A 13,357-nucleotide genomic window follows, 5' to 3' on the forward strand; every position below is an offset into this window, starting at 1 on the left:
CCATCCATCCATCAATCCAGTCATCCATCCATCCATCTATCCAGTCATCCATCTTCCATCCATCCATGCATCCATCCATCCATCCATCCAGCCATCCAACCATTCAGCCATCCATCCATCTATCTATCCATCCATCCACCCATCCATCAAGCCAGTCAGCCAGCCAGTCAGCCATCTTGCACCTACCACAACCCTGGGAGACTGACTGCTAACACAGTCAATTGAAACATCAACAAATAGAATTACTATTTTCTTTTCAAGTTCAAACCACTAATTTGGTTATATGTGGAAATTTAAGAATATTATGACAATGTCAAAAAATGTACAATTTGAGAGTGGAAACATTCTTATATGAGTGTCAAATGTTAAGCATTTTCTTCATTTGAGTGACTGAAAAGGGCAAAAATGACAATGACAACATGGGATTTTACAGAACAAAATATGACACATAATGTAATTTTACGAGTTAAAGTAAAAACAATATAAATGTCATGCCTTCAGGGAGAGTACAGGTGAGTGAGATTAACCTCATTACAAAATAATGACGAGGAGGACATCTTGTACAATCCTTGCAGAAAATGCTCATGCAGTGTTTTCCTTAACACATGCATGGGAAACATGTGCAGGAATGTTATCTCAACAAGAAGAGGTGATGGTAGTGCAGTTGTTTTAATAGTGCTGCATGCGACATGTGAACTACAAGGAGAAATTGCCCTTACATACATTTCTTCCGTCTCCCGCAGAAGTGCTGCCTCTGCCTCTCCCCGTGTCTGTAGTCATTATCGTGGCGTTGGCTGACGTGCTGCTCCGTCTGCGCATGTCTACGTGATTTGTGATGAGTTGAGTCTGTGGATCTCTTCTGAAGCGCCCGGGGCTCGTGGCCATTCTGCTCCGTCTGGTAGTCCCTCTCGCTCTTGTAGAGGATGTGCGGCTGGTGAGTGGAGGGCGCCGTGAAGTTCTCTCTCTGAGCCAGGCCGCGGGACACAGGTCTCAGGAAGTAGTCTCTGTCCTGTGTTCTGATCAAACCTGACTAGAGGTAAAAACACAAAGTCCTATTAGCTTTACAGCAGTAAAGTTTTCATTTTTGACTTTAATTTCTACATCTACTTGCCCATCAGTCTAGTATTTCATGACACTTATGTCATAGAAAATTCAAACCTGGCCTGTGGGGTCGATATTGTTCATGCCCGACACAATAACATTGTCCAGCTTTTCGTTTCGGGACCCATTAGTCCAAATCTGACTCTTGGGTCATTGTGAACCTGACCCCTTTGGCCCCCTGTATGGCTCCATTGCTAGCCATGTTTCTTCATGTTCAACATCTGTTTTGCTGTTCGGGGTCAGACGTTATCTCAGCAAAATCTAAATAGGACTCGGTCAGAGAGAAAGCGTTTTAAACGAAGGGGGCCGAGTGAGGATGACCCGAGATGGCATCTCTGTTGTAAACAATGTCTACGCTCACGGACCTCAAGCTTTAGACATTCCTTACTTAGATATTTACATGCATTAGACATCTGAATTTGATATGTAACAACACATTTTTAGATGTCATGAATATTTCTCACTCTTTGAAACTGCTGTTATGGAGGCCCCGGTGCCTTAAGCTTTTGATTTTAGCGGATAAGTTACAGGGAAGCCCGTTATAAATCTCTCTGAAGGCTGAGCTTTCCTTCAGCTGACCTTATTCTCTCCTTCTCTCTCTCTCTAGTTGAGTCTGTCTCGGTCTCTTTCCCAAAGAGACTGAGACATTTTAACTTCTCTCACTCCACTTTCAATAAACCTCTATCAACACAGCCGATTCAGACACCCTCTCTTGCTCTCTAGCCGCTCTCTTCGTCCGTCTCAGTCTCTCCCAACACGCACCACATCTGTGTTGACAGTCAGCTGGCGCGGGGCGTTCGGATTGTGACTGTTCTTGGCAGATATAGCGGTTTCCCCTAAAATACTTTTAATTGACAAACTTTTTCTTTTTTTTTCTTCACTGTGAGTGGACTGTGAGGCTCCTCATCGCTGCAGCCAAGCCGCTGGCTGACAGAGAAGAGACTGACAGTGGACTTGCGGAGGCTGCAGCTGGCCCAGAGTGAGTGTATGTGTGACAGCCCCAGCACGGTATGAGTGGACGTGTGTTTGCGGGGCAGACTATGAAAGTTGCAAGTGAATGTCTGCGTGTGAATGTGTACATATCTGTGCATACACGCGTCCCTCCATTCTTGCAGGAGCAGACCTCAATCAGTGAGCATTAGCTTGATGCTATAACGATCCCCACTACTGATTTTCCCCATTTCATCATCACTTACTAACCCGGGCCCCTGCTGAACCTCTGCCAATCTATCAACCGCAGATCAGGAAACCAGTGGAACAGGCTGCTTGGAAAATGCTGTGACTGTGTTAAGCACCGAAATTTGAAAATGATGAAGCCTGAGAATACAAGCCAACACAGATGTGTAAGCTGCGACCACAATGACTGTACAGTTTACAGCTTTCATCACGCAGGGCAGCAAAAAGAAAGTTACCATGCGTTTGTGAATTATTGCTTCGACGGCAGCCAAACTGCCTCGGTCTCTCAGATGTCGTAAAAAATATAAAGGCTTAAACTCTGCAAAATCACGACCGAAAGGAGAACAAAGGCATTCAGAGAGTATGAACGCGTCTGTGCGACTCCTTGAGTGCAAGGACGATCCTACTCTTAACTTTTATGTTCTCACCGCAAGCCAGCGGAGAGCAGTTGTTGTTTACAGGTGTTTCTGCGCAAGATAATGATCATCTCCGACCGTACAGTAACTGGTGTTTGACGGACGAAAGACGCAGCGATGCAGAAATACATTCAGAGACATATTTACGTCCGGAAACACACTTTTTGACCCAGTACTTATTGAGATGATTACAATCTTTTTAGGCCCTTTAAAAAAACAAACAAAAAACACAATAGATGCTTTATAATATAAGTCCTGAAGTCTCAGACAGTGTGCGTGTTTACATCCTCAACTCGAATGCACTGTCATTACTATTCTGTGTTAAAACGCCCAAAAAGCTCAGCTGACTGTGTGGCACTGACCATTAAAGACTGACCCTGATATACACTCGAGAGTGGAGGATCAGTTATTTAAGAAAAAGAAAAAGAAGAGAGACGCTTGCTAATCCATGACCACAATCCTCTGTATTGCAGATCGCCTGCAAACGGGTCAAGAAATAGAACTTTGGCGGGAACCCCAGCCAGGATCGTTACTCACAATCGCATGTGACAGCCGGTGCGTGATCCTGTCATCCGTGTGGCACTCGCCCCGGCGCTGCGTAATCACAAGCGATTGTCATAATTTGGTTTCCAAGTCACGGCGAGGCCTCTGACCCGGACTGCGCTGCTGTCAACTTTGAGCATTTCTAAAGCAAAGCACTTATTCTGTGTGTGGTTGTAGGGCATTAGCTCTGCGATGGTTATGGGTGCCATGTGACAGCTTCTGCTGATTTGCATCTTCACCCTCAGCGGTGAAGAGCCGAAGCTTTTGGAGGAGTGGAACACAAAGGACATTTCATGTTTATGTTGTTTTTGTCATCTGGGGTTATTTTTGGTCAGCTCATTCCTATGGCAGTAAAAGGAGATGGGACAGATAACGAAGAGGAAATCCATGATGGAAAGATACAATCATAAGTCTTACACCTGCAGCCCGAGAACGAGACTGTTTATTTAGGAGTTGTTATAGAAACTGTCACGTTCCAATGTGTATTAAAGAGAGGTCTGGAGTTGACAGGGTCACCTGGCTGACATTTAGTCTGAAGGAGAATTATGTATTTACTTTGAAGATACGCGCAGAGCTGAGGTTATTATGCGGCCAAATTCATCTAACTCATCTAACTCCACATTCTAATTTTCCAAACATGGCTTTGCTCTCACCGTTGTTTATGTCTGCATATGGCACTGCACTATGCAGAGCAGTATGCAGATATGTGTGGATGCACACAGTAAACAACTCGAAGCAGGATCATGCAGAGGTGAGGCACGTCAACACACGCAAACGTCACGATAGCTACGAGCGCGTTTCCTGGTGACAGCGTTCGCTCTCTGCCATTTCGGTCTCTCCACTCTCAGGGACCAGATGCACATGTCACATGGCCTGGTCTGGCTTGTCAGCACTGGTGCTGAGGTTTTTACTGTCATCATGTTTTTTGCTGGCTCTATTACATATATTATATTATACATTTAATTGCTCCTAAGTAGGGTTCTGGAGCTCTTCACGGGTCTTGATGTTAGTTCAATTTTCCACGGTGCTGCGGCAAAATAATCTAGATTTATGCAGATCGCTATGTAAGATCATTTTGTTGGGTATTGCTCCATACTGAGCATAGGGATGTACTGCAAAAATATACTGGACATAGGGATGTCCTTTTATAAGTTAAATCTGTGTTTATCTTCCTTAAACTTTTGTCAGATGACGGGTTACCCAATCTCATGACTTCTCTACCTTTTTCCTGAGGTGTAGCTCTGAATGCAGAGCTATGGATGAGCTCCTGCCATGGTTTTAGTGTTTTAAAGCTCCATCATAACGAGAAGCACAGGCCTCTGTCCAAACATCCTCTTGCTTGCTCTCATTTACGCACGCCTGCTGTCAGACTGACTGGGATGAGCTGTTTCTACTCAAACCAGATCAATGCCACTTATTGTTTAATGAGCACTGTCTGCGTTTTTTTTTTTTTTTGTCCTTTGAAAATCTCAAGACATTCGATCCAGATGTTGATGTTGTCATTTTTAACTTGTGTTGGTAGGTTCTGGGTTCTTTGGAGGCATGCGCAATTACTATACCTGGTGTGCAGAATCCGTTTTTATTGTAGGCAGCAACTGGACGAGAAATTGTACAGAAAACCTTATGTAAAAGCATCGGAGTGTGGGCTAAGTACATTCAAAATGTTCAAAGCCACATGCATTCCTCTTTGTCGTCCTCAGCAGAACAGCCTTTTACCCTAGAGATAATCGCTTTATGGTGTCTTTAGTCTGTAAAGTCTGCACGGTCTCACATAAAACAACATGCATCCGCTACTTTGTCAGCGTATGTGTGTTTGAAAGCCACTATGTTGGGAGATTAGGTCAGCTAGTGCCTCTCTTAAATAGCCAAAGTCATCAGATTACACACTGCGCTCTACGAGGTGCAAATAGCAGTCATAAAATGCTGAAACACTACTTGGGAGGGCGCAAACAGCTGGACTCTCTGGAGTCAGACGCATCCAGACAAGCAGCGACAGGAAGGGTGAGGGGGAGGGGGGGAGGGTTACGGTAGGAAAGCGGAACTGGGGGGGGGGAGAATTCAGTGCATTACAAGGTGCACCTGACTGTGTGCAGTATATGACTCCGTCTATCTGTCTTTGCCTTGCTCTCCTTAATGGAGGCCAAAAGTACGGGGGCCCTGAGGGGTCATAACACAACCACTGTTCAGTAAACACAACAAAATCATTATGATGCCATTGTGTTTTATGGAATGCTATGTTTTTTGAGAACTCTGTTGTGTTTTCTGACGCATTGTTGTGCTTTTGTGAAACCTCATTGTGTTTACTATATATTCCTTTTTTATTATGTGCCGCTATAGTTGCTTTAAATTCCATAAGATTTCAAATAGTATTAATTAGGATTTTTGGTCCCAGCTTGCTTTATTTTAGTCCTATGAGACGGATCTGTCTGTGAGCTTTCGAGAGTTTAATACGGTAACTGACAACAATAATCAGATTTGTATCACTGACGACTGCCAGAAACCAAAAACAGAAACGCAAGAATTCAAGTTGAAAAACAAGTGCCATTATAAATCAGTTCTTCTCCAACCTCGCAACACAAGCTTGACATTTCTAAACTTCTCTTTTGACATTATAAAGTACAGAAATAATTTGCCTACCGTGTTTGTTTCATGCAGACTGGTTCCTTGATGGCTACATTTCTAGCAGTTGAAGGCAGGGATTTTAAAACATTGGCTCGGTGTTGACAGGGCTTATTGGAAAGCTGGGAAGGATACTCTGACATTGTACTTCAGCACCAGACACCATTTCTTAATCAATTAGCAATTTGACTTCAAGCTTTACCTTCGTCATCTGTTGGCTAGCTGTGCAGAACACATTACATCAACTGGAGGTGAATTTGGAAACAACAAACTTTCCAAAAACCGACTTCCAGCCTCACATATGCACATGACTCCACTTAGCACGGGAACCACCAGTGATGTTAGCAAATGATAAAACTAGCAACACTCCTTTAAGATCGTTTGGCCTATGCTATAGTGTGTTTTGAAAAATTGATTATAGCAACCTGCCAAGACCACACCGCCTGCTGTTCAAAGCCTCATCACATCAGCAGATCAACCCTTGCATATTCTTGGAAATCCCAGAGGTGTGACGAGCGTGCGCATTCTATTATTACAACTACTACACGGCCCGAGGCTGGAAACACACCCGTCGATTTACAAGAGGAAAACACATGACCTCCGAGTGATTTGTAGTGGGAGGACATTGAGCATTTCCCTTTGGTACAAAGGAAAGGTGTGCATTAGAAGTCTGAGTCAAATTAGACAAAGAGATGTGAAGTTCAGGGATAATAAAGCACATTAAGAGGTGAAAGAGAGCCAGAGTGTCCCCTGTTAATCAATCACTTTACAGAGTGATTGATTGATATGTAACATTTATAAAGACAATTTAATTGTTCTGTACTGTCGCAGTTGTGGAAGCACAAGACCATAGCTGTAATCCAGTGTATGTCTGTAAAGACTTTGTATGTCCCAGTACGTAGTATTATATATGCGGTCTGGCAAAAACACCAGGACTTTGCATTTTGACATGCTATTTCGCCGGCTTTTACAACCCACAATCCTCTGTGCAGCACAAAATACTTCCCACCGACTGAACCGCCAAGAGGCAACAACTGATGACAGCTCATTAGCTGCGTTACAAATCACCTACTTTTTCTTTTTACTCCAAATTTCTTGCGACAAAATGATGTACAGTAAAGGGGGTCAAATGTCGAGGTGCAATTTTATGACAAAGTGGTATGTCCTATGCCGTGCCTTCTGCATGCAACAGTTCTTACTTTGTAATGGCAGCTGCAGTAGGTTAGGCTTACGTGCAAAAAGTAAAAAGAAATAGTTAATGCAGTTTAGAATGCAGCTAATGAATCTGGAGTCTGCAGCCTCTGAGTGGCTGTGTGGGGCTGTACTTAAGAATGCTAACATCAGCTTGCTAAGATACTCATAATGACAATGCTGACATGCTGAAGTTAAGGAGGTGTATTGTTTATCTAACAGTAGTTTAGCATATTAGCAAGCTTGCTCATTAGCACTAAACACATCAAGTACATCGAGATGTGAACAAGAGTTGGGACAAATGTACTGAACAAACTGGAATTTTGACCTGGTTTGAAGCTAAATGAGAAGTTAAGCTATCAGCTAATTCAGTAGACTCTATCGTCTTGGGACTATGTCTTCACAAAATCTCTGTATGATTGCATGGCTAAAATCCCCACAACATGTCATATATAGAGGGAAAAAATGATTTGTGGTGTCAGAGTGCAGTGCCTGCATGGCTCTCTCCTCACCTCTCAACTCCCTCACCCCCATAAAAGCCAGAATAAAGAGGATTACACTGCAGCATAACGTCGACACAGAGAGGGACCTGCTTTGTGGTCTCCTCGTCCACATGTGTGTCACCGTGCACATTCTCAAGCCGTCTGGCAGGTGAACAGAGTCAGTTGGATTGGCCCGACTCGTCTATTCCACCCATTTCTGCTTGTAAGAACGAGATTTTTACGGTTGAACTCCCTGCTGTCATCAAAGTGGGGCTAACCACTATATGGGCTGCCAGAGGAGGGGAGTTGGAAAGGCAACTTATACATGAGCTTTACAACGTAACACTCCTTACAAGGGGGGTTTCTGCACTTCAGAATGCCAGGGAGGGGACAGTCACCCTTGTAGCCTCCGTCTTTACATATCCATGAAACCAATGTAATTAAAACTAATGTACAAAGAGAATTGAAGAGGCTTTAACAACACAATAAAACATAGAACAAGCCACACTGGACGTAAAAAATGTACATCTGAATGATGAAGTATATTCAGGAAATATATCAAAACCAAGACTGATCTGTCTGGATATGTCAGAATTGTATGTTTTATATGTACCATGTTATTTCCACAAAATGTTTCATATTAAGTTCAGATAACATGTAAGTAAGATGACTTTCACGTCAGGAGGAGGAGGCGTGTGAGCTGTAGGGGAACACGGCTGCCAAGCCAAAAGACCACCGTTTGAATTAGCGTTCCAACATTTGTATTTCAAAAAGCATGAGATATTTTAGATGTTAACGGGACCAAAACTGGATATTTCTGACAATTCGCAGCCCAAAACCAGGTATTTTTAACGAGACGTTACGAGAATTTCCAGCCATGTAAGCCAAGAAAGCCAAAACCTGACCCTTTGTGCCTGAGGAGTTGTCCTGCACAGTAAATTCTGCGGTATGAGGTTTCTCGGTCCAGTTCAATCCTGAAAACATAATTACCTTATCAAACACAATCCCTCAAACAAAAACAGAGTGAAGGGTGACGGAGGGGTATCATGCGACAGCTGGAGGCCCGGCCCGGTGCTCTCACTGATACTGCTATTGATCAGGGGTTCCTCTGGTCAATATTTACTCGCCTCTTGCCAAATAGGAACCTGACCAAAGTGCAAGGTCTCTTACTGCTCTGAGGTGACCCAGTGAACCTTAGTGACCTAGTTCTGACCACTCGTAGGCGTATAATCTGGATCATGTGGGGCACCCAAAACATAGCATGTGCATATACATGAACACACAACACATCTTATGTTCAGTATATAGGTCACATATTGGTAAAAATCCAGTTCAGTGCATGATGACAGACATTTTGACCTTTTTTTGATGAACGATAACTATCTTTAGTTCTCCCTGGGAGTGTAAATATCTCTGTCTGCTGATATGACCGTGCAGTTCCCTCATTCACATCAGAAAAAGTCACATTCTCATTGATGCACTGACCCAGTCCGTCCTAGCCGGCCTCAGTCGTGAGAACCACATTTACGGTCTCTGCAACCCTGGACCTTTTGGCTGAATCTTTTATTGGGATCTGGTCTGAAATGCAGACGCACACACATATATGCACACACATACACACACACACGCACGCACACACACACGCAGAGAGAGAATAAGAAGAGGCATCCCTGGAGATGTGCCATTCTCTGTCTGCAGTTTAAGAGGTCAATTCTCAGACACAGCAGTGGTCCTCTTCAATGAAAATAGAGGCAGAAAAGCAGCATAAACAGGCCTAAAATGTATTATGACTGTAAACACGTTCAAGCGAAATGTGGTAAAATTGTTTTTTAAGGGAATTTGTTTGGTTCAAAACTGTGAAAAGAACCAAAAGCTAGAGTTGTCAAGCTATGAACCGCAAGATTTCTCTTTAATAAGTATCATTAGAGGAGTTTCTCTGCATGCTGCCCGGTCGCTGTACTCTGTCTGCGGTGATTGCTGCGTTCGAAATGAACATGTGTGTATGTGAGCTCAAGAATGAGAGGATTACTGTGCATTCTCAAAGCCCTTTGTTCTCTGGTCCAGACTGCCGAGAGGGCCGGTCTAACACTTGGGGTCTTACTGGAGCGGAGCTGCTTCACTTTGGCTTACTTAATGTCATTCCTACAGAAATGTTTCCTTTATATAAATGCAGAAGTGGAGGAGGACCACCAAGGCAAGAATTGAAATTCGGCCAACACAAACAACTCCAGGGGCACTAATTATAGCTGGACATTTAGCAATATTAGCCTACATCGCCCGGTAATGACTTGTATCAGCTGCAAATTGGGTGCATAAGATGAAAAGAGGTACAGCTTCTTCTGCTTCTGAAATTAGCCTCCAATCAACAGCAACATTTTCAGAGCTAGTCATTGGTTCACACAGACACACAGACACAGACACACACACACACACACACACCTACACACACACACACACACACACACACACATTCAACCCAACTAAACACAAAAACACAATAAATATCAAACACCTATAAATCTGCTCAGCTTGTTAGTTTTGCTGTTGTATATCACGCTAATACGAACATCATTAACAAGTGACCTCGAAACCCAGCTGCGCACCATCCCTCCCATTAAGCCAATTCCATGCAATTAAATTACCAATATACTGTATTTTTCAATTTAGACACAGTCATTTCCCTACTTCTGGTGCCAGCTGTGTTAGATCTGCAACTATTACCGCTCATGAGTTTAGAACCGGAAAAAAAAACACAAAAAAACATGCAAAACATGTCAGTCCGGGGTTAAGTAATAATAAATCAAAATTTATATCTGTGAACTGTACTGTACTCTTGTGTTGGCCATGGAAGCTGGTCAAACAGTATACTAAATAAGAAGATGAAATACCACCAAAACATTGTCTTGGCATGGATGACTTTTTGGGATTTTTCCTGGCTAATTGACCAAACCTTCTGTGGCGTTCACAGACTTGACTTTTCCATTCATTAGTTATTCATTAGCTGATTTAGGCACCAGTGCAATACACACAGAATGAGCTAGATCTGCTGAACTTCTGTGCGCGGTTTGCCGACTTAGCTGCTGGGTTATTTAAAGTCAACGTAAGTTAAGCACAAGTCAATATTCTGACCCGACCGGACAGACAATGCACTGACTCTAGTGCTGTGTGAAAGGAAGCTTCACAGTAGCGCGCTGAAAGGACCGCTTCACTCAGCCAGCAAACTGTGCATGTGTCGAAGAAAAGGACAGTGTTTTACAGTGAGAAAAATGTAGTTTTATCTAGATTTACTAGCTGGCTGTAATCTGATTTCTCTCTCCTCCTTTGATGCTTTGTTTCCCTCTCACTCAATCCCTCAGCTCTGTGTCTCGTCGGCATGTGGCGTCCAACATCTTCTAACGCAAAATTACAGCACACCTTAAATATTTATGCTTTCAGCCAGTTTCTTCTACTGCGTTAAGTCTCCGTGTTAATTCAGTGTTTTATAAACTTTGAGTCTAAACCCGAGATGGGTCACGGACCTCTCTCCTCTCTCTCCCTCCGCATGACAAGCACGCTGATGCCGTGTTTATATTATCAAGGGTCGCTGGATGAGCCAAATTTAAGAAATCTGGCTCCCAGGCTGACTGTGCAAAAACAGTTCTCACTTGTTAGATCAGTCTAAATGCTGCCAAAATCAAAATAGAACAAAAGTGTCCAAGATACATACTCTCAAATTAACACACCCAGGAGTCCTTTTCACAGATGCACCACATCGATCCAGATTGGACTCCTCTGCTCCCTCCTTCTCATCCCGACCCTCCCACAACCCGACTTTTGTGCGTGTTCAGACTCACCATCCCCGTGCATGTGGACAGTGCCACCGAGGAGTTGACCCTCGACCTCAGTGAACCCTGGTAAAAGCAGAGGTCGCCCTGGTGGTAGGGCCTCAGGCTCTTGGTGCCGTTCTTTCCCAGGACCTGGACGGTGAAGCCAGGTGCGATCAGGCTCTCCGAGGCCTCCGTCAGCTCCATGTGGAAGTCCTGCCCCAAGCCACTGAGCCGGAAGTGGACCGTTTCACTGCTGCTACTGCTGCTGCTGTCTGGGTTTGATGAGCCCACATCTGGGGTCAGGGATCTGCGTCGCCTTCTGCGCTGGTGGTGGGCTACTTCGTGAGAGATGTAAACGCCTTGTTGGTTGACCTCATAGGGAGACACAATCTCATACTCTGGATGGGAGAAAAAGGAAGACAGCCAGGCAGTGAAGTAGTTAGAGGTCACTGGGTGTTTGAAACAGCCCGTTTAATGGCAAAATCTACACTTTTGATACGGATGTATAAGATAAATATCATGGGCTCAAACAGTAAGAGAGAGTGCAGAGAGAAAGATCTGATGCTTGATGTCATGGGTTATATTTTGTAGATGTGACCTGGCAAAAATAAAACACATTATCTTTGTGGTCAGTGTGGTCAGTCCTTGCTAATTCCATCTGTCACACATCATTTGCCGTGATATACTGTGGTGCAGTCTGGGTCAGCTGCTACCATGCTTGCACCACACACTGAGTAAAAACTACAACCTTCTCCCGTCCTTCGTAAAATTTCCTTGACCTGCCTCATATACTTTTGCTGGTGGGGTCAAGAAAGAGTTACAAGAAAAGGAAGGGTTTTAGACGATTCCAACGCAGGCCCTTCAGCGCAGTGAATCATGTTTGACCTGTGGTGTTTTACTACAGTTTTTACTGCAGCTCAGGCCGGATAACTGCAGGTCATAAAGGGAGATGGTGGCAGGTCACAGGCCTGGCCTCTTAGATCAGTTAACTGTCTAATGGCGCTGTGGCCGCAGAAACTAACGGGGATTTCCACCAGAGGTCAAATCGAAAGAGGCGCTGGCTCCTTGAGCTGCAGCGAAATTGGTTTTCCAGAGGAAATCATGACAGTGGTCGCCGATGCTGTGCATCGTCTGAGTGAGGATGGACTGACCTTCTAAAGGAATGCATCCTGTAAACGGAACGAAGCATGTCACTGGCTTTGGAGACCATGCACAGAAAATTGCACAGATTGCAAGAATGTGTGTTAAAGATTTGACCAACTGTTGAATTTATGCTCCAAACAAGTAAAAGCAGCATATCACCAGAGAAACTGCTAACACACCCAGGGGCTAGCTGGTTAGCATGCTAATATCCATCGATATCACTGCAGCACAGTACACAGATGTTTTTGACATAATGTCAGCACAGCGCTTTCTGTTGATAACATTCGTCCATTTATTAATGTTCTAAACTAAAATTCTGTTATATTGCACCTTTAAAGGGGAACTATGTGGTTTTGGAGAAGAAACTCAAACGCAGAGTTTTAATATTTGCAATGTTAATGCGGTAATAAAACAAACTCAGAAATATCTATTGTTTCCCTAACTGAATAAACAAGCTGTTTTTAGAGAAACATGCTTCCCAGAACACTGTTTGAAGCTAGAAAGGTGTCAGGGTCCGCCACATATAAACAAAGTAAATCAGTATGAAGCTGGGTTGTCATATAAGGTCAGTTTGTTCATTTAGATTGTGTAGCCATAAAAATCAGCCAATGAAGATCTTTTTCTTCTGATTAAAATGTCTTCCCAAAAACTACATAGTGCGCCTTTAAAACTGTGAAATAAGAGATACTATAGTGTGTTTTACAGTTACTCCTCTCGCTGTGGCGGGATCTCAGCGGTTATGGATGGAGCCTGGTACCATAAGCTATCACACACCATGAAACATTATGCGCTGGATACACTTCGGGGCCATGAGTAACCACCAAGCAAACAAATAAAACTGTGCCACTGTTGATTTTGTGACAGCGTAATAAAGGCCATT

The 13,357-nt window shown here is 43.7% G+C and overlaps 1 protein-coding gene across 1 annotated transcript in view; it reads right to left on the reverse strand.

Moving 5' to 3' along the window:
* adamts16 (ADAM metallopeptidase with thrombospondin type 1 motif, 16) overlaps positions 1-13,357 on the reverse strand; it is a 56,749-nt gene that overhangs the window by 41,295 nt on the left and 2,097 nt on the right. Inside the window, exons 3-4 of the mRNA XM_030392763.1 lie at positions 11,362-11,732; positions 724-1,030 (exon numbers count right to left, since the gene is read on the reverse strand). Coding sequence (XP_030248623.1) covers positions 724-1,030; positions 11,362-11,732 — 678 coding nt within the window. The remainder of the gene's footprint in view (positions 1-723; positions 1,031-11,361; positions 11,733-13,357) is intronic.

The sequence above is a fragment of the Sparus aurata genome, chromosome 17 (assembly GCF_900880675.1).
Source record: "Sparus aurata chromosome 17, fSpaAur1.1, whole genome shotgun sequence".
Classification (NCBI taxonomy): Eukaryota; Metazoa; Chordata; class Actinopteri; order Spariformes; family Sparidae; genus Sparus; species Sparus aurata.